This window comes from Marmota monax, unplaced genomic scaffold, assembly GCF_021218885.2.
Source record: "Marmota monax isolate L192 unplaced genomic scaffold, Marmota_monax_Labrador192_F-V1.1 WCK01_AAM20220418_F8-fsc00092, whole genome shotgun sequence".
In the NCBI taxonomy this organism is placed as follows: Eukaryota; Metazoa; Chordata; class Mammalia; order Rodentia; family Sciuridae; genus Marmota; species Marmota monax.
Window position 1 is genome coordinate 4,260,264 of NW_026692583.1, and position 23,780 is coordinate 4,284,043.

General features: G+C 45.7%; 1 protein-coding gene across 6 annotated transcripts in view; it reads left to right on the plus strand.

Annotated features, from left to right (window-relative positions):
• The window catches only part of Acad10 (acyl-CoA dehydrogenase family member 10), a 53,408-nt gene that overhangs the window by 27,970 nt on the left and 1,658 nt on the right, over nt 1-23,780 (plus strand). For 4 of the 6 annotated variants that reach the window (XR_009226924.1, XR_009226925.1, XM_046446188.2 and 1 more), the window contains exons 9-20: nt 2,466-2,647; nt 4,183-4,333; nt 8,564-8,709; nt 9,782-9,955; nt 14,693-15,093; nt 17,673-17,813; nt 18,236-18,373; nt 18,473-18,563; nt 19,474-19,632; nt 20,318-20,490; nt 22,590-22,733; nt 23,442-23,519. Coding sequence is in view for 4 of the 6 variants with exons in the window: in XM_046446188.2 (XP_046302144.1) it covers nt 2,466-2,647; nt 4,183-4,333; nt 8,564-8,709; nt 9,782-9,955; nt 14,693-15,093; nt 17,673-17,813; nt 18,236-18,373; nt 18,473-18,563; nt 19,474-19,632; nt 20,318-20,490; nt 22,590-22,733; nt 23,442-23,519 (1,978 nt within the window). In the remaining 2 variants the exon portion in view is untranslated. Of the gene's footprint in view, nt 1-2,465; nt 2,648-4,182; nt 4,334-8,563; nt 8,710-9,781; nt 9,956-14,692; nt 15,094-17,672; nt 17,814-18,235; nt 18,374-18,472; nt 18,564-19,473; nt 19,633-20,317; nt 20,491-22,589; nt 22,734-23,438; nt 23,520-23,780 lie in introns of those variants that run through there. The other 2 variants (XM_058579881.1, XM_058579880.1) reach the window with 2 other exon arrangements.

Below are 23,780 nucleotides of genomic sequence, written 5' to 3' on the forward strand. Positions count from 1 at the left end.
CTATGCAGCAGACTCCCTCAGAAGTCCAGATCTTGAAGCTATCCTGAAAGAAGAAGACACGTCTGCTCTTATGGGGATTGATAGCAAATAGCTTTTTTTAGCTTTTAAAAAATATATATCCATCTTGTTTCATGTTGCTCTTTTTTAATTAAAATTTTCATTGTGGTCTTTCCAATCTGTTTAAAACTGCTTTGTAACATGCTTTTTGAGTCTCTCTTTTTTCTCAACTTTTACATTGTGAAAAATTTGAAAAAAAAAATTGGGGAGGAGAAAAAATAACGTCCACTTATTTATACTTCATCTAGATTAAAATGTTAAAATTTTCCACATTTGCTCTCTGCATGTGGAGGTAGATATGTGTATGTGCATGTGTATATGTATTTTTTTTATTTGTATGTATGGAATGTTTTTTTGTCTGAACCTTTTGAAGTAAGTTGTAGATAGTATGCATCTCTTAAGAATAAAGATGCTAAGGGGCTGGGGCTGTAGCTCATGATAGAGCACCTATCTTGCTCATGTGAGGCACTGGATCTGATCCTCGGCACCACATAAAAATAAATAAATGAAAGGCTGGGGATATAGCTTAGTTGGTAGAGTGCTTGCTGCACATGCAAAAGGCCCTGGGTTCAATCCCCAGCACCACGAAAATAAATAAATAAATAATAAATAAGTGAAGATATTGTGTCCATCTACAACTAAAAAAATTTTTTTGAATAAAAAAGAAATGTACAGATGAAGAATTAATTATAAAAAAATAATAAAGATGCTTTCTTTCGGGGCTGGGGTTGTGGCTCAGCAGTAGAGCGCTTGTCTCACACGTGTGAGACCCTGGGTTCAATCCTCAGCACCACATAAAAAATAAATGAGTGAAATAAAGGTATTGTGTCCAACTACAACTATAAAATAAATATTTTTTAAATGCTTTTTTTCCAACCAGAGATAAGAGAGGAATCATCCTCAAAAGGCTGGTTCCACGATGCCCTGAAGACCTCAAAATCTGAGGATGCTCAAGTGCCTTGTGTGGAATGGCATGGCATTTGCATATGACCTCTACACATCTTCTTTTTATTTTTATTTTTAACTCATCTTTAGGTTACTTATAGTATGTCATTTTACATTAGGTTACTTATAGTATGTCATTTTACATAGCACCTAACTATTTACGTGGCACACTACGTCAGGGCTATGGAAACAGTTGTTACACTATATTGTCTAGAGAATAGTGACTAGGAAAAACTCTGTACATACTCAGTATAGATGTATATTTTTCCCCCAAATAATTTTGATCAATAGTTGATTAATTCCATTTATGCAAAACGCATAGATCTAGAGAGCTGGCTGTACTTTAATATTATTTAATATCTTTTTAGTCTGTGTTCAAATTTCCTTAGTTAGCCCATGGATATATTTTATGACAGTTTTTCAAATCAGAACAAACATTTAAAATGATGAAATTTTCAAAACTACTTTTTAGAGTAGTAAACTGATTTTTAGTAATGATTAACAAATGGCTTGATGAACTATCAGTGGGTTATTGCGCTACTGTCAGGCAGGATATGTGCCATTCAGACCACTAAATAATGGTGAAAATAACATCAATAACAAGAAGGGATACACATTGACCCTTCACTGGACCCAGATACCATACCAGATACTCTATTTGTTCCTTTAGTTCTTAGAACTACCTTTGTGTGTGTGCGCTACTGGCAGCCCTACATTTTTATTGTTATTTTGAGACAGAGTCTCACTAGGTTGCTCAGGCCAGCTGTGAACTTGCAATCCTCCTGCCTCAGCCTCCTGAGTTGCTGGGATTGCAAGTGTGTGCCACCGTGCCAAGCCTTAAAGTAACCCTTGGAAGTGGATATGTTTTACAGATTACCAACAACAAAGCTTCAGAGAGGTTTAGTAAGATTCTCAGGGTCACACTATTAGTAAAGTACAGAGAGGTAGGATTTAAGTCTGGTTCTTTTTTCTTTTTCTTTTTGAGTTGTATATGGACACGATATCTTTATTTATTTATTTTATGTGGTGCTGAGGATCAAACCCAGTGCCTCACATGTGCTAGGCAAGCACTCTACCACTGAGCTACAACTCCAGCCCTTAGGCTGGTTCTTTATGACCCCAAAGCCTCCTCTCTCAACCATGCTGCTTTATGTATTATCACATTTAAGCCCATTCCAATGACTTCTACAGATGGGCCTAAAAGAACAGGTGTGTGCATGTGTGTGCGCATGTGGGTGTGTTTGGGAAGAGTTACTTCTAACACCTGTACTTAGGTTCAAAAGAAAAAGGAAATGTGCAGTATGTAAATATGCATATATCCTTTATGTCCAGTATTTTGGGTCTGAGCTCTTCCCCAGCAATCCACATCCCGTCTGTGCACAGAAACTGTAGGAGCAGTGTTGTGGCTGATAGCCTACCACATTATGCATTGGGTCCCTTAAGTTCGTCTCTGTCCATCCCAGTGTCATCGGCACTCCCTTCTATCTGATGGAGTACTGCCCAGGCCTCATCTACAAAGACCCCTCTCTACCAGGCTTGGAGCCCAGCCAGAGGCAAGCCATATACACTGCCATGAACAGAGTCTTGTGCAAAATTCACAGTGTGGACCTCCAGGCTGCAGGCCTTGACGACTATGGGAAGCAAGGTAAGCAGGTGCCACATGGATCTGAATGGTTTGTTAACAACCAAGTGTTTGATGAACATAAGAAGGACTTTAAAATTTAGGTTCATCTTTTTTTTGTTTGTTTGCAGTGCTGGGGATGGAGCCCAGGCCTTGTGTATGCGAGGCAAGTGCTGTACCACTGAGCCACATCCCCAGGGCCACCACCCCAGTTCCTTTTTTATTTCTTATTTTGAGACAGGTTCTCACTAAATTGCCCAGGCTGGCCTCTCACTTGTGATCTTCCTGCCTCCTGAGTATCTGGGATTGCAGATGTGTGCCCCCATACCCAACATGTTCTCCTTTTCATCTATTTTCTTCGTTGATCTTTTTAACAAGGATAGGTTTTTAAAATGTCGTTATGCCAAGATATTACATTTGTATATTTTGTTTCTGCTTTTTAAAAATTTTTTTTTTAGTTTTAGGTGGACATACAATATCTGCTTTATTTATTTTTATGTGTTGCTGAGGATCAAACCCAGTGCCTCACATGCGCGAGGCAAGCGCTCTACCACTGACATACTGCCCCAGCCCTTGTTTCTGCTTTTTAAAAAATATTTATTTTATTTTAGTTGTAGTTGAACACAATACCTTTATTTACTTATTTTTATGTGATGCTAAGGATTGAACCTAGGGCCTCGCAGGTGCTAGGCGAGTACTCTACCACTGAGCCATAACCCTAGCCCTCTGCTTTTTTAAAAAAAAATTTTTTTTAGTCATAGATGGACACGATACCTTTATTTTGTTTGTTTATTTTTATGTGGTGCCAGAATATGAACCCAGTGCCTCACATGTGCTAGGGAAGTGCTCTGCCACTGAGCCGTAACCCCAGCCCATCTACTTTTTTTTATGTATGAGAATTCCAGTTTCTTCTCATTCTTGCCAGCATTTGATACTATCAAGTTTTATTTTTCTTTCTCTCTATTTTTTTTTTTTTTTTTTTTTTGAGATGAGGTCTTGTTGTGTTGCCCAGGCTGGCCTTGAACTCATAGGCTGGAGTGATCCTTTTGCCTCAGTATCTGAGATCATAGGCACACGCCACTGTACCCAGAGGACTTATATATTTTATGTTCCCAAAAGCTCTACGAGAACCATCTCAAGATAAGGGAAGTAAGGTACAGAAAGGTTAAGAACTGTCCTGAGATCACACAGCTAGTAGATGGCAGACCTGAGATTTAGCTCTGGCAGTCTGGCTCTAGAGTTTCTGCTCTTAAGTCACCTACCCACTGTCGTTTAAAGGCTATTAGAAAATGCACAAGATCTCAAAGAGGGCTGGGGATCAGGCTTGGAGGCTATGTGCCAGGGAACAGTGCCCAGACTACCCTGAACCAGCCAGAATGGCTGGTGGTTTCCAAGTAGAGCAGCAGGAGCATCATGTGGCAAATTCTCCAGTCATAGGAAGGTGTTCAGAGACGCCATGGCCGCAGAGCATTTCCAAGGGATTCGTTGCATTGGATAATTTTCAAAACCTTTGGTGGTTATTGAAATGGCACACCACATTCTGATCTTCTTTCTCTTAGGGGACTACCTTCCTCGCCAGGTGCAAACCTGGACTAAGCAGTACCGAGCTGCAGAAACCAGCACCATCCCATCGATGGAGAGGCTCATCCAATGGCTGCCTGTCCATCTTCCCAGCCAACAGAGGACCACAGTGGTGCATGGGGACTTCAGGTAGACACTGTTGCCAGGGGTGTGAATATTAGATGTGAAAAGTGATGGGCAGGGCACTGGAAGGGGGAAATGGAGCAATTGGTCTTAGCCCAGTCCATGGATGATAACTATTCCTGTTACAGAGTTCCTTCCCCTTTTAAAAAAATTTTTTGTAGTTATAGATGGACAGAATTTAATTTAATTTTATTTTTTAATGTGGTGTCAAGGATCAAACCCAGTGCCTTACAAGTGCTAGGCAAGCACTCTGCCACCGAGCTACAGCCCCAGTTCCTCCCCTTTAGGCAGGATTTCTCAGCCTTACATTGTGACATTTTGGGTTGAGCATTCCTTTGTGGGGGTGGGGGCTGCTCTACATTGTAGAATAGCAAGCATCATCTCTGGCTTCTCCTTGCTAGATGCCAGTAGCACTTCCCCCACCAAGTTGTAGCCACCAAAAAATGCCTACAGACAAAGTCCCATGAGCCCCAAGTGGACAGCATCACTTTGAGAGGAGAATCGCTGCTGTAAGGTCAAGCAGGGCAAAGGTGCCTCTTGCCTCCCATGAGGTAGGGATGGACATTCACCTGGGTGTGGAGGGAGAGGAGGAAAGGGAGTGATGTAGTGCCTTGGGGTACACTCCATGCCTGTCGCCTGGCTGGCACTGTAAGTCGAGTGTACCTTGCATCTGGATGTGTGTCCAGCTCTGATTACTGTCTCTGCTGCCAACACAGCCCTTGAGGCACTTGGTAGTTTTCTGTTTTCTGTTTCCCAGCAGCACCTGCAAACCTGATTTTGATACACATGTCTTATTTGGGCCCCTGATCCATTTGGTAATTTTCTTTCCCTTCCTGGGAAGTTGTGCCTCATATTTTACTTATTTATTTTGGGGGGATAAAACTCAGGGAGGGCTTCATTCATACTAAGCATGAACTTTACCCCAAGCCACACCCTAAGCACCTTTGTGCCTGTTTTGAACAAGGCTAGATAGGCTAAATATAAAGACATTACCTCACTTTCCATGTCAGATTGGCCGTTCTTGGCCTGCTGGACCTGTGTCATTTACTTTTGACTCCTTTCTTTAGCCACCCTTGGTGATCCCCTGGATCTGAGTAGAAGCTGAGCTTTGTCTACATCACAGGGTCATCCATAGGAATAGGGTCTGTTTGCTCTTGCATGTGTCTCTGATGGACTGGACCAAATAATGTCCTCATATCGCCTTGAGCTTGAACTGAGTTGCTGTTGACCCCCTTTTCTATCTTCTTCCTCCACTTAGGATGGCAAGTGGCACCTTGCCATATGGCACACTTCTTGCCAATGATGCAACCTATCCCTTTTGGTGGGGAAAAGTGCCACTAGCCCACAACAGCCCCATGGACCTTGCCTTTAACTCTCTTTGCATTTCAAATGTTCACAAATGTGATTTGCTTTTTTAAAAACTTTTTTTTTGTAGTTGTAGATGTACAGAATGCCTTTATTTTTATGTGGTGCTAAGGATCGAACCCAGTGCTTCACACATGCTAGGCAAGTGCTCTACCACTGATCTACAGCCCCAGCCCTGATTTACTTATTTTTAAATGGTCCTTTTTTTTTCCCTAAATATTTATTTTTTAGTTGCAGTTGGACACAATGCCTTTATTTTTCTAATTTTTTTTTAATGTGGTGCTGAGGATAGAACCCAAGCCCTCGCCTGTGCTAGGAGCGCTTGGCTCCACTGCTGAGCCACAACCTCAGCCCCATAATGGTACTTTTTAAAATAACTTTATTTTATTTTATTTTTTAATGTGGTGCTGAGGATGGAATCCAGTGCCTCACACATGCTAGGCAAGTGCTGTACCACTGGGCTACAGCCCCAGCCCCCACCAATATGATTTAAGTGCAGCAGCAGGCAGGAGACATCCAGTGGTGGTCTGAGAACCACCTTCCTTAGCTGGAGTGAAGTATGAGGGTCCTTTTTTTAAATATATTTTTTTAGTTGTTGATAGATCTTTATTTATTTATATACATGGTGCTGAGAATCGAACCCAGTGCCTCACACATGCGAGGCAAGTGTGCTATCATTGAGCCCCAGCCCCAATCCGATGAGGGTCATTTATGTTTTTAATTTTTTTTATTTTTTTAAAGAGGGAGAGAGAGAGAGAGAGAGAGAGAGAGAGAGAGAGAGAGAGAGAGAGAGAGAGAGAGAGAATTTTAATATTTATTTTTTAGTTCTCGGCGGACACAACATCTTTATTTGTATGTGGTGCTGAGGATCGAACCCGGGCTGCACGCATGCCAGGCGAGCGTGCTACCGCTTGAGCCACATCCCCAGCCCCCGGTGAGGGTCATTTATGATGACACTTTCCAGAAAGGCATCCTGTTATTTCAGAGAGCATGCTGACACTTACTGATGAACACTTACACATATTTCTATCTGTTGGTAGGTGGAAGAACATTTCTTGTTCGGAACAGGTGCTAGTGGGAGCATAAACTGGTGCAATTACTTTGAAAATAGCCAGTAATGTAGAAGATGGGGACAAGGCCACAAGCTGTAATTCCTCTTCTAGAGGAGTATTTGCGCCTGTGTACCAGGAGGCTCAGCAAAAGCATTACGTTTTGCTCATGCTTGTAATTGTAACACATGATAAACCATGGTTTGGTGGTATATTAGAGTTCAGTAAATAAACTAATTTAATTAATCACACATAAATCATCACAAGTAAATTCAAGAAGATAATGCTGGATAGAAAAAATACAGTGTGATATCACATGCAAATTAAAAGGCTTGAAAGAATGCCAGGTATGACTTATAGGTTCAGGCATAGCTAAGAGAAATATTGAAATATCTCAAATTCATACATACCAACTTCAAGATGACAGTTTTCTTTGAGAATGGTGGGGAGCTAAGGGAGGGAGCCTTATGTTTCATGTTTTAAAAATTTGAAGGAAATACAACAAAGAAGTAGATATAACATCTGTTAACTCTGGAAGATGGGCACCTGGATTTTGTTTATCATTCCTTATTGTTCTGCATGTTTGGTAATGACTTTATCTTTTAAATGAAGCATACATTAGGGCTGGGGTTGGGGCTCAGTGGTAGAGCTCTTGCCTCACATCAATTCTCAGCACCACATATAAATGATAGATGAATAAGATAAAGGTCCATCAACAACTAAAAAAAATAAAAATAAAAATAAAACATACATTAGATCCCTGGTAGGAAACCAGATGACTCAGGCCATTTGAGGCATTTAGCACGGGTGCAGCATGGTACAGGAACCACTAAGCCTGGAACCCTGGGATGGCCACGGTGCAGAGTCTGAACTACCTTGGGTCTGCGGGGCCAATGTGCTCCAACTGCTACTGTGGCATACACACTGCTGCAAAGCCAAGTGGATGGAAGTGGTAACAGGAATTAGTTTGTGCACTCGTCTGTGGTCTGGGGACAGGTGTCTGGGGGTGGCTCTCAGCAGGACCTGGAGTCATCTGCATGCTGACCTGTGCTGGGCTTCTGAGCTGCTCTCTGTCCCTGTGGTTTCACCCCAGGCTGGTGATTGCTGGGTAGCTGGACTTTGTATCTGGCAGTGCAGGGATCCAAAGGTGTGTGTTCCAAGAGTGGGGGATGAGAGGAAGCATATCACTCTTTCTGCCTTGGTCTAGCCCCAGGAGTACTTCAGGTTTACTTCTTCCCACTTTATATTTGTTAAAAGCCAGGTGCTTCAAGGGGTGAAAAATTAGACTACCTTTTGTGGCAGGAATGTCAAAGAATTTGCTGAACTGTTTTAGAATTATCACAGAGAGGATATGATTACCAGAATCCAGAGAGGGTAGCTACGTGGAGAGGGCCAAATGGCCTGAGCCCTGGCCCTTAGCCCCTGTTCAGTTCTCTGTAGGGATGGACTGGGGAATGAGGTGGCAGGACCACTTCTTCTTCTTCTTCTTTCTTTTTGGTACTGGGTTTTGAATTCAATGGCACTCGACCACTTAGCCACATCCCCAGCCCTATTTTGTATTTTATTTAGAGACAGGGTCTCCCTGAGTTGCTTAGTGCTTTGCCATTGCTGATGCTGGCTTTGAACTGATGATTCTCCTGTCTCAGCCACCTGAGCCACTGGGCCCACTTCTCATTGGCTGGAAGCCACAAAAACAGGGCAGCTCTGGCTTGACACAGAAAGAGCAGGGAAGGTGGGGAACAAGCCTGGACTTTTTCTGGCCCAGAATATACCAGGTCAGGGATCTTCTGACTGTCTGTCCATCCCATCTGTGGCTTTTCAGGCTCGACAACTTGTTGTTTCATCCAGACAAGCCAGAGGTGCTTGCTGTCCTTGACTGGGAGCTTTCTACCTTAGGCGACCCCCTTGCCGACGTGGCCTACAGCTGCCTCGCTCACTACTTGCCACCCAGTTTCCCCATACTGAGAGGTAGGATCTGCTGCTGTGGGCAGATGGGGTGGACCGGCTCCAGCTTTTGGGAGCTTCCTTGGCTGAGGCGAGCCATCGAAGTGTGGACCTGGTGGCTTGCGTAAAAAACACCACTGGAATGCATTCCTATCACATTTGAGGGAGAATGAGTGTAAGATGCATGTTAAGTGACAGGGACACCCACAGAGCACTGCTTGTGCTTTCATACAGCTGACTTCTATGGAATTTTTTTTTTCAGTACTAGGGATTGAACCCAGGGGTGCCCTACAGCTGAGCTGCATCCCTGGGACCTTATTTATCTATCTAATTTATTTCTGAGACAAGGTCTTGCTAAGTTGCTGAGGCTGGTCTCAAATTTGCTATCCTCCTGCCTCAGCCTCCTGTTGCTGGGATTACAGGCATGCACTACCGTGTCCAATGGACCTGCTTTTTTACACTTAATTGTATACTTTGGACATGTTTGCATGCCATTAAGTATTTTTGATAGCTTAATTTTTAGTGATAGCATTGGATTTTATCAATAGAATTAACTTAAAAGACATTTAATTTAATTCCTGTTGGGCTACTTAATGTTTCCAATTTTTTTATATTTCTTCTTCCCAACCCCACTCCCACAAAAAGGCAGGGAACATCTCTGTAGTAACGTCTTTGCTTATATATGTTACACTCATAGGAGCAAGTCCTAGGAACAGAATATATTGCATACATCTAAATCACCAACATATCACAAATGACATAAATCAGTGAATTTCTTAACTTGTAGTTATCTGTTTCATAGTTGGTGTGATTGCTTTTCAATGCCATTTTAGTCAAATGACTAGTTGAGAATAATACACGTCCGCCATGAACTGTAGTCCCAGTAGAATCAGAGGCCCCATTTCTTCCTTTTCTGCTAATTTATTCTGAAATCCATTAGTTCCCTGCATGGATTCCTGGAGGAGGAGGAGCCATTGAAGTCTTGAGCTAGTTGTGGTACTAACTTTGAAGAGACAGTGATTTTCAGGATTAAACTCTGCTGACCACAGGGGAGTGAAGGCACTAACCACCCAGGAACGGGGATCTTTCCCCTCAGGTGTCAGTGGCTGTGACTTGACTCAGCTGGGAATCCCCACTGTAGAGGAGTACTTCAGGATGTACTGTCATCACATGGGGACCCCTCCTGTGGACTGCTGGAACTTCTATATGGCCTTCTCTTTCTTCCGCGTGGCAGCAATCCTGCAGGGTGTCTACAAGAGGTCACTCACAGGTAATGGGAGGAGTCTCAGCCAACACAGCTCTTTCTCAACCACAGAGGCTTTGGGGGACAAGTTTGACCAGAATTTCATAAGATTGAGTTAATTCAATCATTCGTCATTAAATATATATATATATTTTTTTAAAGTATAATTACATATATTATAATAATATATAATTTAACATATTTTAATTTGTTTGGTACTGGGGTTTGAACCTAGGGACACTTAACCACTGAGCCATGTCCCCACTCCTCCTTTTTTTTTCCAGTATTGAAACAGGGTCTCACTAAGTTGCTTAGGGCCTTATTAAGTTGCTGAGGCTGGCTTTGAACTTGCAATCCTCCTGCCTCAGCCTGCCAAACTACTGGGATTATAGGTGTGCACCACCATGCCTCGCTAATATTTTCTTTAACCTTGCTTCTAATATAAAGTTATTATAGATTTTAAATTTTCTTACTCTTTCTCATTCTGTCTCTCTTTTTTTTTCTGTGCTAGTGATCAAACCTTTGGGCGTTGCGTATGCTGGGTAAGGCTTCCACCTCTGAGCTACACTCCTTAGACTTTATTTTTTGTTATTATTTAACAAAGGACTGTCTAGGCCTTTTTTTTTTTTTTTTTACTTGAGTCAGCCTCTCACTAAGTTGCTGAGGCTGGCTTGGAATTTGTGATCCTCCTGCCTCAGCCTCTCAAGTCACAGGATTTCAGGAGTATGCCACCATACCCAGCTTAGATTTTACTTTTTAAGCAATGGGGTCTCATTATATTGCCCAGTGGCCCCAAACTCTTGGGATTAAGTGTTGCTCCTGCCTCAGCCTCCCAAGTACCTAGGACTAGAGGTACATATCACTGCACCTGGCCTAGTTAGCTATCTTATAAGTACATAATGATATTGTGTGTTTTTAAAAGTCTTTGTCTTTAGACATAAATGAAATAGTTATAGATGAAATAATCCATTGTTTGGGATTTGCTTGAGAAAAATCCAGGACACTGGGGTTGGAATAGGAGGGAATGAACCAGATTGTTGAGACAGTTGTTGGAGGCAAGTGAGAGATACTTTTAAGTTCCTTATACTGTTCTGTCTGTTCTTGTGTATCTTTGAAATTTCTCAAAATTAAGAGTCAAAAATAAAAGGCAGGAGTAACAAACAAAAATAACCTATAACAAAAGTAACCTATCAGCAGGGTTGCCAGTACGAGGGCGCGTTCTCAGCTTCCTGGACAGTGACAAGCTGCTGGCAGCACACTGCTTTCAGCCAGGCTTGCCAGAGTCTTCTGAGAGGGGCAGCCGCAGAAGAGCAAATAGTCATTCATCCATTCACAACTCTGAGCCTCTCTGTGCCAGCACTGTGCCAGGTTGTCCAAAGTCATGAGCAAAACAGTGTGCCGGGAAAGGTAGGCAGGAATCCTTAGAAGTGATACTTTTCTCTCCCTTGGAAATTGTTCTAAGCACCACTCCCCATTTTTATTTTGGTTTTTCAAAAGAGCCAACCCAAAACATTTACTGAAACAGAACTGCTGATTCCTCTGGGGATGAACAGGCCTGACCCCCTATTGACATTTCCTTGCCAGCTGCCAGGTTTTGTCTGACTCTACTCCAGGGCCTTGGGAGAACTACATAGATTTTGCCCACAAAGAATTTCCCATTTTAGCCGGGCATGGTGCTGCAAGCCTGTAATTCCAGCTGCTCAGGAGGATGAAGCAAGATCACAGGTTTGAGAACAGCCTTTCAAAAAAAAAGGGCTAGGGGTGTAGCCCCTGGGTAGAACATTTACCTAGCATGCAAGAAGTCCAGGGTTTGATCCCCAGTACTTAAAAAAAAAAAAAAAAAAAATATATATATATATATATATATATATATATATATATATATGAGATCACTGACTTGGCCTCAAGCTGCCACATTTCCAAGATCCTATGAACCATAGTTGTGACTTCAAGCAAACCTGCTTGTCTGCCAGCACACATAGAGGGCTGTTCTAGGCCTGTAATCCTCTGAGCCTAATCGTACTCTCCCTCCCCTCTCACTGGGAATCAACCCAGACACACTGAGGAAGTGGCTTAGTTTCCTCACATAAAACTGGCAAAATCCATGATTTTTGTTTTTGTTTTGTTTTGGTTTTTTGTACCACGGTTTGAACTCAGGGGCACTCGACCACTGAGCCACATCCTCAGCCCTATTTTTCATATTTTATTTAGAGACATGGTCTCAATGAATTGCTTAGCATCTCACTTTTTGCTGAGGTTGGCTTTGAACTCATGATCCTCCTGCCTCCGCCTCACAAACTGCTGGGATTACAGGCGTGTGTCACCGTGCCCGGTGAAATCTGTGTTTTGAAAGAATGGATAAAAGTCATTCGGTGGAGTGGGGGATCCCAACTATATGAACACAACTATCATTTCTGTCCATTTGTCTTCTGTAATTGTTAAAGTCATTTTTGTTTGAACAGTTGTATGTGTTGCTGCCCTGGAAAATTGAAATTTGGGGAGGAATTATTTGTTTCAAAGGCATATTCTCTCTCTTTCTCTCTCTTCCTGCCCTCATTTCCTGGGGATATCAGATCATCGTTAGATTGAAGAGCAGGAGAGTGACCACAAGATTCAGTCCACACAGCCCACCTATATGTCACCTGCTTCCTTAATAAGTGGGTGCAGAAGTTTGAATTTCTTCTAGATGGCTGCTAAAAATCTAGAAAGAAAAAAGTGCTCAAGGCTGCAGCTTAGGTGGATGTTGGTGATGTGGTCTCTTCTGCTGGGATTACATTTGGGAAAATGAACCGGAAGCCCTGGCCTCATTCACCCCAAGTTCATTTAATGCCTCCCCCAGACAAAGCAGTAGCATCCTGCAGTGAGATCCATATACACAGAAGGAGACTGGGAGTGCACTTTGTGCTCTAATAGAAAATGAAAATCACCTGTAATAGTGGACTGAGGGGAGCATCTTTCCCCACAGTGTGCCGTGTCAAGCTGAGTGGAGAGGAGAGATGCATCCTCTGACCATGGGTCCTTCCTATGGGCCTGCAGCTCAAGGAAGGGGCTGCTGCTTCTTGACTGATTCCTAGGGCCTAGGTTCACTCCTAGCACCCAGAAGGGTCTCAGTAAGGACCTGTGAGGCTCAGTGGGCTACGTGTTCTGCTGCGGAGGAAAGAATGTGGTTCATAACTCAGGGACAGTGAACACCAAACCTGCCAGGAAGTAGTTCTTTTGAGAACAACCCATTGACTCAGAAGCCAAAAGTAAATAGGCCTCTGTGAAGAGCCACTTATTGATACATAGGGAATGAGGGAAACAGTCTTTTGGGGACGTGGAATGCTCATAATAAGATAAGACAGCCAGTTATTGAAACAAAGGAGAAGAAAAAAAAAGCTCACTGAAGAACAGTGTACACACAATAGCACGGTGGGTCTCCTAAGCGGCACTGAGTGGAGGGGCCATGTGTGTCCTCGGGTGATGTCCTAGAAAACAGACTAGAGGCCAAGGGCTGGGGAAAGGGTGCAGGGACACTGGGGAAGCTTAGGGGGATGGAAGTTTTCTGTTTCTTGATGGCAGTGGAGGTCACATGGAGGTCACCCCACTGTGAGTTCGTCACAATTCAAGAGTTGTGCACTAAGGAGGTGCATGTGCATTATGCCTTCATTTTTTACAAATAAGGAGAGAAATCATTAAGAAAAGTGTTGATGTGCATATTAAAAAAGGAGTGAGCTCTGAGGTTCTGGCGATGATTGTTAACCCAAAGGGCTGGCTGCCTAGAACCAGTCATTCCTGCGGTCAGCTGTGACACTCTGTCAGTCCCCTAGCAGAGGTGCTCAGCAGTAATGCAGGATCTCTTATGGCCCAATGCTGCAGCAGAAGTGGCTGGGGAGATGTTACTGATTGAATTCAGTTTCTTTAGGAAATGAAGAGGTAAAGAGCAAGGGATGGCAGACCTGAGTTCAACCTAAAACTTGAGCAAGCCACTGCCTCCTCTAAGATTCAGTGTCCTTGTCCCCAAAGCATGAATTCATGCCTTGGGAATTGGGTGAGCATAAATTATTACTAGTGAAACAACCTCTCCGAAATTAAAAGTTCTGAATTTTTCTAGCTCCTGAATTTCCTCATACTGAGAATGGAAACGAAAAGATTACCCCTGACCTAGGCGGGCACAAGGAAGCTGAAATTGACATGTTTTCTGGCTAGTACAAGCTTGCTAAATCTACATGTTTGCATCTCCTGATATTTGTTTCTTTAAATTGTAAACACTTCCCAGCTGGTGTGGTGGTGCACACCTATAATCCCAGCAGCTTGGGAGGTTGAGGAAAGAGGATCGCAGGTTTGAAGCCAACCTCAGCAATTTAGCGAGGCTGTAGGCAACCTAGTGAGACCCCCATCTCAAAATTAAAAAAATAAAAAGCTCTGGGGATGTTGCTCAGTGGTTAAGCACCCTTGGGTTCAATCACTGGTGTCAAAAAAAAATGTAAACATTTCTATAAACTAGGGAGAAACAGTTCCACTACTTCTACTCAAGTTTGATCAAACTGCATTCAATTCATTTTCCCTTTTTACGTTGTTTGTTTATCTTTTGTGTGGACAGCCAAATTGGGGATCCAGGGAGGGTCCCTGGCTGGGCTGCCAGTAACATTTGCAATGCCTGGTGGGAGCAAGCGCTCCGCCAGTGCTGGCTGCTGCTGATAGAATAACCTCAGCGCCATATGTCAACGTTATTGTTGAAGGGCCATCTGGGAGTAATCACTGCTTTTCTTCTGTTCTGCCTAGGTCAAGCAAGCTCAGCAACTGCTGAACAAAGTGGAAAGCTGGCTGAATTTGTAGCTAATCTGGCATGGGATTTTGCAGTCAAAGAAGGGTTCCGGGTTTTCAAAGAGATGCCAGCCTCCAAACCATTAAGAAGGTCCTACCACATGTGGGCTGGCTCACAGTCCCTGCTGAGCCCCAAGGGCAGAAGGAGTTACAGCTCTGTTCCAGGAGCTTCCCCAGCTCATGCCTCAAAGACAGCTCTGGTCATCTCTCCAGAGGGCCTCTCTTCACCGGTCAGAGAGCTGTATGACCGGTTGCAGAGGTTTATGGAGCAGCGTGTATACCCCGTGGAGCCAGAACTGCAGAGACACCAGGCCTCAGCGGATAGATGGAGCCCTTCCCCGCTGATAGAAGATCTCAAGGTGAGGCAGCCTGCGGAAGGAGAATTGCCTAGGCCTTGTTCACATGGCAGACCCTCATCTGTGCCCTTCCCAGGTGGGGAAGAGACAGGAGGGCTGAGTTGAATTACCTTGGCTCTCCATCATCATCAGAAAGAGCCAGCTCCAGATTATTCAGTTTTGGTCCCATGCTTTTGCTGGGTGACCCCTTCACAAGCTGAGACCTTAGGTGTGAAAGAAGAATTCTGGTTGCAGCTTAGAAAGCCAGGCAAGTGGGCTTCTGTTATGCAGGTTTGAATCAAGCAGATCTAAAACAATGAGCACAGTGGCTTGGGAGGCTGAAGCAGCAGGATTGCAAGTTCAAGGCTAGCCTGGGCAACCGTGTCTCAAAAATAAAAAGGCTGGGTGTATAGCTCAGTGGTAGAGCACCCTGGGGTTCAATCTCCAGTACCCCCCCCCCCAAAAAAATGTGATAAAGTTTCTCTGGAAGACCCATAATGTCAAAGTCACCAGGCCAGTCAATCAATTGTAAGCTGTGTTTGGTGTTGTCCTGCATGAAGGTGAGGCCACTTTAGCTGACAAACAGGAATATTGCTGTTCTTTGTCAAGGCTGACCCTGGATTGTGTTGGCTTTGAAGTTGTTTGAGATCTTCAGAAACACAATGCAAAAATTTTCTAAAAAGATAGCATTGTGCTGTGAGGTTTTTTGTAGTTACAAACCTATTGCAAAATTAAAGAAATTTCTAAGATGACAAAAGCACATAACATAAAAAGTAAAGAGTTCTTTAAAATTCTCTGCCCTCTGAGATAATTACTATCAGTGACTTGGTGTACTATGCTCCCAGCTTTTTCTATTATATACTGACTCATGATTATTCCTATGTTGTAATAAAATCGTTTTATACATTCCAGTCTTTTCCCATTTACTCACATGGAAACACAGAGATTGACCTCCAAGGGCTCTGTAGTGTGGGTGCACCATACTTTGTCTGACCCGTCCCTGGTTAAGGGTCCCAGGATGTTTTATTCAGAGGACATCTGAGTGTTAGCCACCAAAGCCAACCCTGGGCTCCGAAACAGCAGAGGACATTAGGTAGGCAGCTGACAACATGGCCAGGAACATGGAGGAGCAGCCAAGGGAAGGCAGGCCTGGCGGCACAGGAGGCTGCCTGCCTCTTCTCAGGATCCTCGCTTCCCGCTTCTCCCTGCCTGCCCCTCTTCTTTCCTTGTTCTAGTTCATCTGCCCTTTTTATCTTCGGTCATTACACTCTGAGCTAATTAACTCATGCACATAGTGTTTCTGGAAGCACATGGCCTGGCGGCCTGGAGAGCGGGCCCCGGGGGCCTCCCTATGGGAACAAGCAGCGCAAATGGTCACGTCCACAACCTCCAGGGTTCATGGCCCCCTGCCAGCTTCTCTGTCAGCCCCTTAGAGTCTGTGTCGCCTCATTTCATCTTCACAACCCAGGGAGGTGGTGTTGGCTGGGTGTGGCTGCCTGATCCTGTCCCATCTTCTATTGATATCAGCACCCAGTTTTACCTAGGGGCAATCCTCTTCCCCATTGGGGATAGTCTGGCAGAGCTGTCAGTCAAGATACCAGCCCAGCTCCCTGACAAGGAGTGGGCACATGAGCCAGGCCAAGCCAGCCAGGCTCCCTCCTGAAATTTCCAGTGGGAGCAGGGTTTTCAAGATGGAAAACAGTTGGGGCTTACTCATTCTACAGGAGTGGAGTCCCAGCAGGGCTGCCAGGTATCCCATCCTAGTGAGATCCTATAGGTGGCCCGGTTCTTGCCCATTTATGAGCCTCATTCTCTCACCTTCCTGTTTAGTTTGAGAGCCTGGGAGAACCTTCCCACTCCATTCCTTTTTTCCTTTAGTTGGTCTCTGTCCATTGCTGGGGCTGCAGCTTAATAGTCCTAACTGGGGTGGGGGTAGTCACATGGCCATTTTATGCCAGGACCCAGAGATCAAGTCTCTTGCCCAGTCTACCAACCAGTCATGCTGGGGCTGGGGCTAGGGCTGGGGCTGGGGCTGGGGCTGAGCCAGGGCTGACTGAAGGCTCAAACTCCTAACCCCCATCATAGAATTCCTGGCTCTCAAGCCCAGAGCCATATTTAAGAATCCAAGTTCCTTGTCTCAAGAACAAATGTTGCAGCTGGGTGTGGTGGCACACACCTATAATCCCAGAGGCTCAGGAGGCTGAGGCTAGAGGATCATGAGTTCAAAGCCAGCCTCTGCAAAAAGCAAGGTGCTAAGCAGCTCAGTGAGACCCTGCCTCTAAATAAAACACAAAATAGAACTGGGGATGTGGCTCAGTGATCAAGTACCCCTGAGTTCAGTCCCCCATACCCCTCAAAAAAAGCATTGCCCTGTCCCTGTTTTCACTTGGGCATCCCCTTGGGTACCTTCCTGTGCATGTACTACCCACACATCTGCAGGCTTACCCATAGCCAATAGCACTGACAAGTGTCATTGTTTTGGGTTCACACTGAGTCTTTGACCACCACCTTCTTCCCTCCCCAATCCCTTTCATTGTGTCCCATGAGTCAAAATTGAATACAGTCATTCTCTGTGGTTCCTTGACTCAGTTTTCCCATGATAGGAGAAAGCCAAGGCTGAAGGACTTTGGAACCTTTTCCTACCCTTGGAGACTGATCCTGAGAAAAAATATGGAGCAGGACTGACCAACATGGAGTATGCACATCTGTGTGAAGTCATGGGCACGTCTCTCTACGCTCCGGAGGTACCTTCTCTAAAATCTAAAATTTAGATTCTCTAAAATCTCCTTGGAGTGTGGGAGATTTTCCCCTGTGCCTCTAGGATGTCTGGTTGAGGGGCATCATCCAAATGTAAACCTCTTTTTGGGAGGGGGACGACTGCAAGCTGCTGGCTGGAGCCTGAGTAAGAAGATGACTGGGGGAAAGTCGCCCAGGGATAATGGGAGCCATGGGAATTTTCAGGTCCTGGCCCAGGTCCTTTTTCTCGAACAAGGAAAGGGTCCCTGGCTGGGTTCCAGGGGTCTGAGATTGTCTTTCAAAAATTTTACACATTTGGGCATTTCTACATCAGAGGGTCTAGTGAAGGGGTCCTACTCCACCACCGGTGGGGAATTTGAAGTTTTAGACAAGAACACGGGAGTCACTGATGTGCTCTTTGTCCTTTCAGATATTTAACTGCTCTGCTCCTGACACGGGGAATATGGAGCTCTTGGTGCGCTATGGCACCGAGGAGCAGAAGGCCCGCTGGCTGATTCCTCTGCTGGAGGGCAAGGCGCGCTCCTGCTTCGCCATGACAGAGCCCCAGGTACCCTGCTGGGCCATCCCCACTTGCTGGGCCCCATGTGGCCTCTGCCCACAGGGAATGCAGGCCGCAGGCAGCTCTAATCAGAATGTTCCCACGCAGGTTGCCTCATCAGATGCCACCAACATCGAGGCTTCCATCAGAGAGGAGGACGGCTTCTATGTCCTCAATGGTCACAAGTGGTGGATCTCAGGTATCAGGCCCGCAGCTTTCTTTCCAAGTGCCTGGCAGCCAATCAGCATCCACACGCCGTCTTGGGGTGCCTGGTCTGGGCCAGCTGCTTTCTCAGTTGACACAAAGGAGGCTCTATCTCTGTGCTTCCAGAAGAGGCACAAAGCCCCCAAACAGGAGGGAGCTGCTCAGTGTGCTGTCTCCAGTGCTGTTCTTGGGGGACACAGCTTCATAAGGTGACCACACGTGTGGCCCTCTCCCCCACACTCGCAAATGTGGCTCTGGGAATCTCTCCACTCTGCCCACTGCCTGTCTGCCTCGAGCAGCTGACCTTGGAGGGCTGGAGGCTACTTCCTGGTGGCTTCCCCTGAGTCCTGGGTCAGTTGTGTCATATCCCAGGGGCCCTTTCTGGAGCAGTGCATCTACCCAGCACTATGGGGGCCTCGCCTCACTGGGTGCTGGCACTTCCCAGAAGGCAGGGTCATTGTCCCTATTCCACAAGGAGGGACTTGGGACTCAGGGTGTGGCCAAAGCCATTGCCTAAAATTTTACCCCCAGCTGGCAAGTAGGAGATCCTCACTTCAAGATTTGTTGACCCTGAGGCCTATGCCCAGAGCATTATCCTATCCATGGAGTCAGAACAAAGCAGACAGGTGGGAGGAAGTGGCAGATTTCAGCATCATATGTCTGTATTTTCAGTTGTAACATGACGCTTTTCAACATTTGCTTTTACGATGCTGGATTTATACCTCACTGGGACAAAACCCAGCTTCCTCTTCTTTCTGCTCCAGAGCTTGTAGATGCTCCTCTGATGACATGAAGTGCTTGCTACATACTGGCCTTGCCTTTCCTGGGCCATGACTGCTTGGGGACAGAGACTTGATGGCCCTGGCATCAGCTGAGGGGGCTTGTTCTCTTTCTATTCCCGGCAGGCATCCTAGATCCTCGCTGCCAACTGTGTGTGTTTATGGGAAAAACAGACCCGCAGGCCCCGAGCCACCGGCAGCAGTCTGTGCTCTTGGTTCCCATGGACACCCCAGGGATCAAAGTCATCCGGCCTCTGACAGTGTACGGGCTGGAGGATGCTCCAGGTTAGACAGCCCTGGTGGGCCACCCTTGACTCTGGCTCAGGTCCTTGGGGAATGACATTGGGTGGCCCTTGCTCAAGTTCAGGACTTGCCACATGTAAGGGTCTACTGACATTTGGGCTGCCACGTGGTCCTGTGTTTCATTTCCATAATGAATATCAACCACGTAGCAGATTGAAGATGGGCATGTAAGCAATTTTGTTCCTCTTCAAGGCTTAGAAGTTGAGCAGGAGTCTGTGAGACAGGGAAGGTACTCGGTCAGGGTGGAGACAGGAAGTGTTCTCTGGACCTTCTTTTCTAGGTCCCAGTGTGTACAGCAAGGATCCAGCCGTAGCCCCAGTGAGGTCCTTTCGTGGGGAGGGGGCAGGGTTCTCTCCTAACAATGTTCCCTCTGACATTTTGGGGGTTACTACATTGTTACTCACATGCTAAGGAAGTTTCAGCTTAAGTTTACATCCTTATATTTATCAAAAAGAAATAGCAAAATATTAATTTGCCATCACAAATCAGTGATACTTTCTCCATCTTTCCGTCCTGTTCTCCCTCCCCATTTAGCCATGACCTAGTTAGAAGTCTCAATGTGATGCAGGATGTTGCCAGGAGATAACCCAAACTAAGACAGGGAATAAACACATTCAAGGAAAACCCAAATGACAATTGTTCAAGGTGGTGCATCTGGGTCTTTCAGGTGGCCATGGTGAAGTACGATTTGAGCATGTGCGTGTGCCCAGGGAGAACATAGTTCTGGGCCCTGGCCGAGGCTTTGAGATTGCCCAGGGCAGGCTGGGGCCTGGCCGGATCCACCACTGCATGAGACTGATTGGGTTCTCAGAGAGGGCCCTGGCGCTCATGAAGGCCCGCGTGAGTGCCCCCCAAGTGCCCCTCTCTCCCCAACACTGACTCAGAACCACCTTCTGCTGTGCTGGTAAGCTTCAAATCCTAACTGTTTTCTGAGAGCAGACCTAGCAGGTGAAGCAAGATGATGCTCTTGCCAAGAAGCCGCACCCTGTCTTTGCTTTGCTTCTACTACTTTGCTTCAGCTTGACATTCAGAACAGAATGGCCCGTTCTGCCCAGGTGACCAGAAGTGAAAGGTCAGGGTCTGTGACAGCTGAGGGCAGAGTTCCCTCATGTTCTGCTGAGACACATGAGTTCCCAGCACGTGGTTAAAATTAGGTGCCAGGGAGAACCCAGGTTGCCGCATCAGGCTCTGACCACCCTCCTCCCCAGCAGGTCCAGAAAATATAATCTACTGTGACCCCTCAAAGGTTGGAAGCCTATGTAAAAGAGAATTACTGCCAGGGACGAGAGAGAATTCACATCAGTGGTAATGATCTCACAAAGATGAGGCAAAACTTTGATACAAAACAAATTCCTCACACAAAATACTACACAAAGAACAGAAGGCATCTTTTATTTATCTTTTTTGAGGGATGTGGTACTGGGGATTGATCCCAGGGGGGCCTTACAACTGAGCACATCACCAGTGCCCCTTAAATTTTTTTCTTTGTTTTAAGAGAGCCTAAGTTTCCCAGGCTGGCTTTGCACTTGGGATCCTCCTGCCTCAGCCTCCCTGGTTGCTGGGATTACAGGTGTGCACCAGCATAACTGTCTAAAATGTATTTTGATTACTGTGCAAACTTTTTGTGATTTACAACTTTTTCTTTTTTTATGGAGACAGCTCAGTTCTTTTTCTCTTTGAAAATAAAATACTTGAGGCTGGGGTTGTGGCTCAGCAGTAGAGTGCTGGCCTCGCATGTGTGAGACCCTGGGTTCGATCCTCAGCACCACTTAAAAATAAATAAGTGAAATAAAGGAATTGTGTCTAATTACAATTAAAAATAAATATTTTTTAAATAAATAAAATACTCCTTCTTGCAGCCTCAGGAATAATACTTCCAGCCCCACATGATTAAAACTCAGACCAGCCTTCCAGCAGAGCAATTTGGCTCTACATGTCAGAAGTCTTCAGAGTGCACAGCATTTACATGGCAACTCGATTTGGGACCAGGTGCAAGAGAGTAATGAGGACTCTACAAAAGATTTGCTACTAGAAGTTTCACCACAGTACTGGTTGTAATGGCAGAATGTTGGGAACACCCTGTAAGGCTAACTTTGGATGACTGGTCACATAAACCATGTGCAGACATGTAACAAATCCCCACAGACGCTGTGGAAACCTGCTTCTCAACATAGGAGATATTTACTGTATACTCTTAAATTTTAAAAGCAGGCTTCAATGCACTATAGAGCATGAAATGTTTTATAAGAAATGTGTATGCGCATATAAAAAGTCTAGAAAGTCATGCAACAGATATTAACTATAAGTCACTAGATAGTGAGATACTAGGTATTTTTATTTTCTTTTGTCTGAAAATGGATAATTTTTCTGCCATGAGATATATTATTTGTGTAAAAATTACTTCTAGTAAAGATAAACAAGCTAATCAAATGAGAAAAATAAAGAGTATTTATAACATTTCCTGATGCCTTGTGGCCTTCAGATAATCCTTCAGATAAATGCCCCTTGAGGTAAGGAGGCCCCCAGGCGCTGCTCTCAGTGGAGCGGTGAGGCGAGGCTGGCCATGGCCAGCAGGGGACGCCATGCCCTGCATGATGTCAGGCTCCACAGTGGCACTCTGCCTCCCATGAGCAGCAGTGAGCCAGCTTCTGGTACAGATCTGAAAGAACTCCTGCCTGCCCAGAGATATAGGGTTCTTGGAAGTCAGTTGTACAGCCATAAGGACCTTGGCACACTGTGGTGCCTGGGACGTTGTGGCATCTAGATCTCCCCGAAAATGCCTGTGGCTGAAGAGCTGGCAACCTTCCCGTCCTGCTTCTGCCCTCCTCGCCTGCCTGCTCTCGTGTGTGCTCCCACCCGCTCTGCAAGCCCCCAGCCTGAGCCTCCCAAGAGTATCCTCAGCCCAGCATGTCTTCAGCCTGCATCTCCTGTGTCTGCAGGTGAAGTCCCGTGTGGCCTTCGGGAAGCCCCTGGTGGAGCAGGGCACAGTCCTGGCAGACATCGCCCAGTCACGTGTGGAGATCGAGCAGGCCCGGCTGCTGGTGCTGAAAGCTGCCCACCTCATGGATGTGGCAGGAAATAAGGTAGCAGCCAAAGGCTGTGGGGGTGGCCCTCACAGAAGACAGGCCCTGAGGCCATGGGGCAGAATCTCATCCAGCTGGCCGAGGAGAAAGAGCTCAGCCTTTTGACATCAATAACTTTACTTCAGCTCTCCTTGGAACTCTTCGGGCAGCTATTCATAAACAGAAAAGTCTCAGTGAAAAAGAACTAAATTTTCTGGACTCCCAGGCCCTAATCCAAATATAGAATTAGTCAACTCAGAGGCTTATTTCCAAGGGTGACACTATCCATTAGTTAAGGCTTTTGCCCATGGTAGCCAGGAAGGAAGCTCACTTGTCCAGATTTCTGTGGGGGTTTCACCTCTAGTCAAGTGCCTTAGTAATGGAGGGCCGAACAGGTTCATGGTTCTTGGTTCTTTGACACTGTAGTGCTAGTTACGCTGGAACCTCCCAGGCACCTCCCTCAAATGCCTGACTCAGGGCAGATCCTTGCAGCTTGGTTCCCTGGACCTCTATCTGGCCTTGGTCCACTGTTGCTTAGATGGAGCTGGCTGTGGTGTGGAACAAGGCACGTTGGCTTTGCTCCCTGTCAACTGAGTCACTGCACATGCTGACAATCCAGCACAGCCCAGGACCTCTGTTTTGAGTCCTTGTATTTTTGTGAAACAGGTTATTCTTCCCAGCAGTCAGTCCTCGCTTCTTTACAACCTTGTCTCCCCTTCCGCCCAGTAGGCTGCAGCTTTAGATATTGCCATGATTAAGATGGTTGCCCCGTCCATGGCCTACCGAGTGATCGATCGTGCTATTCAGGTGAGCACAGATGGTTGGTTTGAACTGCTGGCAGCAGATGCAAACCTTCCTCACCTCTGGCTGACCTGGGTGTACCTAGCAGCTTCCTTGAGCTGCCCATTTGCTGCTATGGGGTGTTCCTCTTCCTCTTCAAAGCAACCCTGTGAGGAGGGGGCTCCTTCCTGCCCCCATTTTCAATAAGAGCAAACAGTAGCCCAGGAAAGAGAAGTGACTTCTCAGCTCACTCAGCTGGTGGCCACTGGCCTCAAGTTGCCACGAGCC